This window comes from Canis aureus, chromosome 13 (assembly GCF_053574225.1).
Source record: "Canis aureus isolate CA01 chromosome 13, VMU_Caureus_v.1.0, whole genome shotgun sequence".
Classification (NCBI taxonomy): domain Eukaryota; kingdom Metazoa; phylum Chordata; class Mammalia; order Carnivora; family Canidae; genus Canis; species Canis aureus.
The window spans coordinates 49,378,227-49,386,448 of NC_135623.1; the positions used below are offsets into that span (position 1 = coordinate 49,378,227).

The 8,222-nt window shown below is 32.7% G+C and overlaps 1 protein-coding gene across 1 annotated transcript in view; it reads left to right on the forward strand.

The window, feature by feature from the left end:
* Positions 1–7,861, forward strand: part of SMARCA5 (SNF2 related chromatin remodeling ATPase 5) — a 40,498-nt gene extending 32,637 nt beyond the window's left edge. Inside the window, exons 17-24 of the mRNA XM_077846152.1 lie at positions 60–170; positions 498–611; positions 1,011–1,133; positions 1,885–2,017; positions 2,837–2,955; positions 3,364–3,576; positions 5,771–5,878; positions 6,601–7,861. Coding sequence (XP_077702278.1) covers positions 60–170; positions 498–611; positions 1,011–1,133; positions 1,885–2,017; positions 2,837–2,955; positions 3,364–3,576; positions 5,771–5,878; positions 6,601–6,666 — 987 coding nt within the window. The 3' untranslated portion in view covers positions 6,667–7,861. The remainder of the gene's footprint in view (positions 1–59; positions 171–497; positions 612–1,010; positions 1,134–1,884; positions 2,018–2,836; positions 2,956–3,363; positions 3,577–5,770; positions 5,879–6,600) is intronic.
* Positions 7,862–8,222: the final 361 nt, after the last annotated feature.

Consider the following 8,222-nt stretch of genomic DNA (forward strand, 5'->3'; position numbering starts at 1 on the left):
TAAGATTTGTGACTGTAAACAGTCAAAGTTGGTGATCTGCATTGTTTCCTGTATGCTAGATTGCATTCACAGAGTGGATTGAACCACCTAAACGAGAAAGAAAAGCCAACTATGCTGTCGATGCCTATTTTAGGGAAGCTCTTCGTGTCAGCGAACCTAAAGCACCCAAGGTGAGTTGATGGAGCAATAAAATATCCAAAAATACTAGAATTGTAAATATTTTTCTTATATTCTTAATATTAAAGTTAGATTGAGAATTAAAATCTTCTGTGGCTTCTTACAGTGTATTTCCATCAGTTTTCATTAAAAAGTTTTCTTAAAAATTAGTTGTAAGTATATGCATTTAAAGTTTGATTAATGTTCACTATTAATGATAAATTCAGTTGCTTGGAGAATTAGCCATCATAAGTTTTGAGAGAGGAAGTTACAATTAAAATCAAAGCAAAACCTTTTTTTTTTATGGGTAATACTGTGTTTTGTTTTGTTTTTTTCTCTAGGCTCCTCGGCCTCCAAAACAACCTAATGTTCAGGATTTCCAGTTCTTTCCTCCACGTTTATTTGAATTATTGGAAAAAGAAATTCTGTATTACAGAAAAACAATTGGGTACAAGGTAATGGAAATAACATTTTGTTCATAACTAACCTGGTTTTGTTCTTAATTTAGTAAATGGAGGGTATATCAAGTTTTTTTTTTTTTTTTCTTTCACGGTTGGATTAAAACTTGTAAAACGTTATTTGGTTGGTTAAGAATTTAGGGCAGCCCCGGTGGCGCAGCGGTTTGGCTCCACCTGCAGCCCAGGGTGTGATCCTGGAGACCCGGGATCGAGTCCCACATCGGGCTCCTTGCATGGAGCCTGCTTCTCCCTCTGCCTGTGTCTCTGCCTCTCTCTCTCTCTCTGTGTCTCTCATGAATAAATAAATAAAATTAAAATCTTTAAAAAAAAAAAAAAGAATTCATCACATACTTTCTAAAATCTACTGATGGATGATATGAACAAATATTTTTTTAGGTGCCTCGAAATCCTGACCTACCAAATGCAGCACAGGCACAAAAAGAAGAACAGCTTAAAATTGATGAAGCTGAACCCCTTAATGACGAAGAGTTAGAGGAAAAAGAGAAACTTCTAACACAGGTATATATAGTCTTTATTCAACATAAAATTTAGTGTAACCATTACTTTGTAAGGGTACTATGCTTAGGTATGTTGGGGTACACAGAGAAGTACATGTTTTGTCTTTCAAAAAGTAAGTAATTGAAGATGATAAAGCATGAGCCATATGGGTGTATGCTACAGTTTGATTGTCACTAGTTGTTGAAGTAGAGAAAGAGTATAGATTTGCGCAAGCCTTACAGTGGATACGTTTTTTATTACGTTTCTTCCAGTATTCATTTTCTTTTCCTGTGAATCTTCCACATTGGTACTAAGTTACTGTTCTCAATTACAAGTCTCTATTTGGTACTTTTTTGTTTAACAACCTTTAGGGTTTAATCAGGATCTTTTAGAATCTGGCCTTAACGTACTTTTGAAGCTTTATTTTTCTTCCACTTTCCCAATTGTTATTTCTTTGCTCTTTAGTGTATGTTTATTGCTCTTTGCAAACTCCTGCTTATCCTTCAAAATACCGCAAAATCACTTTCTCACAAAATCTCTTTTTCACAAAGCATTCCTCTCTTCCACTCAGATTTAATTGCTTGGTTATGTAAACAATATGTGATATATTGCTAAAAATACAGATCTATGTGTATGAAAAATTACCACTTTAACTTAAAATCTAGGAGTAATTGAAAATTTTCTAATACTTCAGACATACTCGTAAGTGAAATAGCATTTTACCCATGTTCACTCTGCTGTTATTATATGTTTTGTTTCCATTGCTTTGAAGGGATTTACCAATTGGAATAAGAGAGATTTTAACCAGTTTATCAAAGCTAATGAGAAGTGGGGTCGTGATGATATTGAAAATATAGCAAGAGAAGTAGAAGGGAAAACTCCAGAAGAAGTTATTGAATACTCAGGTAATTTTTAAATCATTTTAATAGATTAAAAAATATTCTCAGGTTTTTGGAGTGCTATTTGGGGAGTTCAGGTTTTATTATTCTGAGTTCTGTTTTGATAAGCTAAATTTTGCCACAAGTTTTAGGGCTGTATTTTTTTTGTGTTTTTAAAAAACTGAGTTGGAAAGAAAATGTCCTCTTTTTTAAAATGGCATAGTTTTTTTTGTTTTTTTTTTTCCACCCCAGCTAACTGGCTATTGCCAAGAAAATAAGAATAGGTCATTGAATAATTATGCTTTCATTTTATTTTTCTCCACAACTTCTTAAGCACTATGTGCCATTGTTTCCTGAAATCACTTGAATTGTCAAGTGAAGAGGTGTAGTGTGCTGCAGTGAGTGTGCTTAGAATTCAAGAATAATAGAAATTTAAGAGTTGAGAGATACTTTTTTTTTTTTAAAGACTTATTTATTTATTTATTTATGATAGAGAGAGAGAGAGAGAGAGGCAGAGACACAGGAGGAATGAGAAGCAGGCTCCATGCCAGGAGCCCGACGCGGGACCCGATCCCGGGACTCCAGGATCGCGCCCTGGGCCAAAGGCAGGCGCCAAAGCGCTGAGCCACCCAGGGATCCCCCGAGTTGGGAGATACTTAAATCATCCAGTTGATCTCATTTTTTTATAGTTGAGAAATTAAATAATCGACTTATTTTGTAGTATTAGATGTGAGAAAAATGAAAACATTTCTTAATCCTTAGCAAATTAGAGTATTTATGATAAATTATTTATGTTTCTCCTCCTCCTTCCACCTGTCTCATCTGTCCAACTTTTATTCTTACCAGCTGTATTCTGGGAAAGATGCAATGAACTCCAGGACATAGAGAAGATTATGGCTCAGATCGAAAGGGGAGAGGCAAGAATTCAAAGAAGAATTAGTATTAAAAAAGCACTTGACACGAAGGTACAGTCTGTATTAATAAATATAGAACTTCTGAGAATATGTGAGTTAAAGGAACTTTTTAAAAGGAAATGAAATGATTTAAAACAAAGATTTTGTTCAAAGAACAGTATTCAAGTGTTATAGTTATTCTCAACAGAATTTACCTTAGTATACTTCAGTTGAAATATCTGGGTCAGAGTCTCTATGATTAGCTCTTTCCTACAAAGTCTGAGCCTGTATCTCTCTCTAGAATAATAAAGATTATAAAGTTGTTTCACAGCAAAGGTTATATAATGCAGTTGAAGTGCCTTTGGATAGAAAATTCTGATTTGGAATGGAACATATTTAGCTAATTTTATTAAGGCTAAGTTTGAAATATAGATTATACAGGATTTATATTTTATATAATATAAAATCTGACTTTGATAGATTGGACGGTACAAAGCACCTTTTCATCAGCTGAGAATATCATATGGTACTAACAAAGGAAAAAACTATACTGAAGAAGAGGATCGTTTTCTAATCTGTATGCTTCACAAACTTGGATTTGACAAAGAAAATGTTTATGATGAATTACGACAGTGTATTCGCAACTCTCCTCAGTTCAGATTTGACTGGTTTCTTAAGTCTAGAACTGCAATGGTGAGTGCCTGGGCCTTTTTGTGTAATGTAGCACAGTTTAGAGTAAGTATTGCTTAATATTCTTTAAGGTAAGTAAGGTAACTTAACTAAGAGTAAATTGTGGTTCCACTCCAGCTTTGGGGGGTATATTTTTGTTACAGTATCATGAGTTCAGTCAGTTCCTTAGAAAACAGTTCTCATCTACAGTTAAAAATTTAATATCGCAGATCACGTACAAAATTTATTGGTGGTTCCATCCTTCTTTAATATCACATATCTTTTAACATCACTACGTAGGATAAGGACTGGTTTTTTCATTTTAATCAGGTTCTAAATAGGAAATATCACCATCAGTTTCACCTTATGAATGTGATGATCATAATTTAAGATTTGCATTTTTCAGATAATTTTGATTTTCTTAAATGAACACATTTCTATAAGGAAAGAACTCATATTCAGGCATTTGCCTTTCTGAATGTGTTGAGTCTGGATTATTTTATTTTATTTTTTTATTTTTTATTTTTTTGGATTATTTTAAAATAGCTTGTAGTAAAGCACTTTTTGTATGGTTTAATGGTAGGTTTTGTTTCCATTCTCAATACTAGGCTGTTTGTGATAAGCAAGTTCCATTCCTAATGACCAAAAGTTATAATTCAGGAAAGTTTAGCCTCCATGAATTGCTCTTTTTATTACGCATTTTACCACTTCGGAGGTTTTAACTTCCATCTTGTGTTCTTTAGGGTGATAGTACCAAAAATATTCTATGGTCTTTATTTGGGATATATTAGGATAAGCAGAGTTTAAACATCTTTATATAGTGAGATTTCTCTAAGTTTATTTAAAGTATGTTGTTACTCTTCAAGATGGGGGACTGTGCACAGTCTTTTCATATTTGACCACTGAAGGATTATTTTTCACTAAACATTAACAGTGGCTACTCTCTTGTGTATTCTTGTTTGGGAAATGTTGCACTATAAAGACATTATAAATAAAATTTGAGGAAAGACCAATTCCTATAGCTTTATCTTTTTTTTTTTTTTAATATTTTATTTGTTTATTCATGAGAGACGGGGGGGGGGGGGAGAGAGAGAGAGAGAGAGAGAAGCAGAGACAGAGGCTGAAGGAGAAGCAGGCTTCTCTGCAAGGAGGCGGATGAGGGAATCAATCCTGGATCCTGGGATCATGCCCTGAGCCAAAGGCAGATGCTCAACTGCTGAGCCATCCAGGTGTCCCCCTATAGTTCTGTCTTTTGTCTTTAAGTGGGAACAATTCATACAGTTAATAAGAAACAAAATGCACTATCATGTTGATTTACCAGTACAGTACAAACCAGTACCCAAAGCTGTTATTTCCAAACATGTTTCATTTTAGAGCACACATAAAATATGAGATTATATATGTGCATGGCCCCTTCTGATGAACACTTAAGGCATAATCCTTGCCTGAGATCACATCTGTAACATTGTGGCATGTATGCCTCAGTACATTTGTTAGGTATAGAATTTTGATGTAGTGTATTACCTTTTATCTATATTATGTTGCAAATATTTCCAAACGTTGTATGGTGTATTCTGTAACCGTATTTTAAAATGATTTTGTTGTAGTTTGCATAGGTCATTTTTTTTTTTTTTTTTTTTTTACAAGAAAACCATTTTGCTTACTAAGTCAGCAATGATGCAAATGTACTTCTCTTTTCTTCAGGGTCATATGCTAATGCAGCACTACACTTTATACAGCCTCCACAAAGGATTTCAGTTGACTAGAGAGAGATGATGTAGATATCATCATAAACTTTTACATGGCTATTTTTCCAAAATTGGAAAAATTCTAGTTAAGGGAAAGATGACACTTTACACTTCTTAGTAAAGCTCTGGTTCCTTTAGTTTTGGATCTATAGGATAGTTCTCAGGTATAGGTACTAAGTAGCAATGTGGCATATATTATGTTAATTTTCACTGGTTGAATTTCTTTGGGAAAGAAGGATTTATGAAGATGAAAACAGTGTGATTTTAAAGAATGTAAAAACATCGATATCTTGATTTTCATAGAATGGATTGTAATCAGTTCTTTTGGCTGTTCTAGATTTTATCTTTGGGGAATGTATGAGTAATTCTATATTATACAATTAAAACGTTATCATTTTAAAACCTTGGTATCCTGAAAACTTGTAGATGGATATACATGTTTACCATATAAATTTATATTTACAATTCAGGAGCTCCAGAGGAGGTGTAATACCTTAATTACCTTGATTGAAAGAGAAAACATGGAACTAGAAGAAAAGGAGAAGGCAGAGAAAAAGAAGAGAGGACCAAAACCTTCAGTAAGTATTCATGAAGATATATTTTCTTTGTAAGAATTTGAACATTATGTAGCTATCAGTAATGTGTTTGTCTTTATGTTATGAATTGTTCTTAAAAGTATAAATTTGATTGCGTTGTGTAGGGAATACATTACGATGGTATTCCGTAATTTGGAGATTCTTGAAAATCTGGGGAAGATATGTCTTATGAATGCCATGAGCCTACAGTTGACCTTGAGAGTACAAGGTGTAATTTTAGAATATGTAAAGAAATATTAGGAAAGCAATGGTTTTACAACCTTTACTGCAAACTTTTAAGGTTTGGTTTATGTCCCAGTGATATTCTTAGCAATGTTAACACAGATATTTTAAGAGAATTAAAAAAAGGTCATCTTTTTATTTAGTAATAATTTAGAAAGTCATGAATAAACGAATGCCTGAGTAATGTCTGGTATTTATGTAAAACCTCATTAAAATAATTTAGTACTGCTTTCTTTTGGTATCAAGGCATGTTATTGTTTGGTGTATTGGTTTACTGTTGTGTATTGCAAATTATTTAATTGGCATTAAAATTTTTGTGTTCATTAAGTGAGTAGACAAGATTTTGGAGAATTAAGATTATTCTGGGTAAGAAAGTCTAATACTTATTACTATGTAGCAGTTGTTAAAGTAAAAAAGAGTCCACGTATTTTATCTTTAATATTAGTCTTGTGATTAAAAGGAATCTTTCTGTTCATTTGTAGACACAGAAACGTAAAATGGATGGAGCACCTGATGGTCGAGGAAGAAAAAAGAAGCTGAAACTATGAATACATATTTGTTTCATAATCACTAACTTTAAACCAGTAGTTCTTTAATTTACGGGTCTTCATAAGATGTACTGTACAATACTCAATTGTTATGTCATTCAAAGACATCAGGTTCATCTGTTTACTAAGCTAGAAACATAGTATGTAGTTTCACTTTTTTAAATGCAACAGCTGTGCTGAAATTTTTTTTATCATTAACACTTGAAGTAATAAAACAGGCTTCATTTATTAATAAATGTTTCATTTGATTTATTTTTCTATTATAGTTCCATTTGTGAAGATTGTGATTTTTTGTTTTATCAGCTATAATTTCTACACCCAGAGCTTAAAAAACAAGCAAACAACTAAAAAAAATTGCACAAATAATATTTGTCCTTTGGTCTTCACTTAGTTGTGTAATTGTTTTAATTCACTTTGCCTTTGCAGAAATTTGGGTATCTTTGTAGTGCTATATAGAGTCTCATCTGGGAAGATTATGTAAATTGCATTCTCCTTGATTATTATATGGGTAGAATGAAACAAAAGGCAAGACAAATTATCATTAAATTCTATGCATATATCTGTTACGCTTTCTGTTTCTGTAGTTGGTTCTGAGGTGTGAATATGCCCTATTCTGTTGGAAGACTGGCTGTTTAGTTGTATAGCCAAAGACATTTAGTATTTTCTGGTTCCGTAAAGTGTTATTGTACCATTTTGTAAAAGGAATATTAATTTTAATTGTTTGGTAAATGTTTTGACAAATTACCTTCTTGAAGCAGCCACAACTTAGAAAGATAATGTCAAAACTAAGGTGATTTTTTTTTTAAAGACCAGTCAAAATAAGGTATGGATTTGTCATACTGTTAAATTGAAATTGGTAACAGAATGTATGTCCCCTTCCAGTTTGCCTTTTTTGAGTTTTTAGAGTAATTGAAAATTTTATATTTTAAAATAATTTTTAAGTGTGAATGGCAAGATTGAGTATAATAACCGGTTTTTATTTTCTATGGACAGACTTGATAAACTGGAGACCCTAAAGCCGGATTACCCAAATTGTAGTGTCAGGTTTTTAGCTGTACCAGAGGCCTTTATGTGCTACACATAATTTGTATAAAGTTTTATATGTGCAAATTGGGTACATAAACAGTTCTCCATTTTTCTAAGGGAATGCAATAAATGTAGCATCGTGAATAAATATAACTTTTATAATCCTTAAGTGGTCTTTTCTTTCCATTTTTTTTTCTCATTTGATTTTTTATTTTTTTCCTTAGAACATTATCTCATTCCCTTAGATTTCTTCTAAAATTTCTATTACTTGTCAATTGTCTGCCCACACATAATTGAGACTTTATTTATAATGCTGATTTCTAAAGTATTACTAATACTGCTTACTTTTCCAAACTGTGGAATCGTGGCTGTGTTAAGCAAAATCCAGTGTTTATGGCAAGTTGGAATTTGAGCTTCCTTTTCTGCTTCCCCTAAATGACATCATTTTAACCTTGGATTCTGGAAATAATTGAGTCCAGTGTATGCAAAATTTGAGGAATAGGGAGTACTCTTAAGGGTGGTAGCCTAAT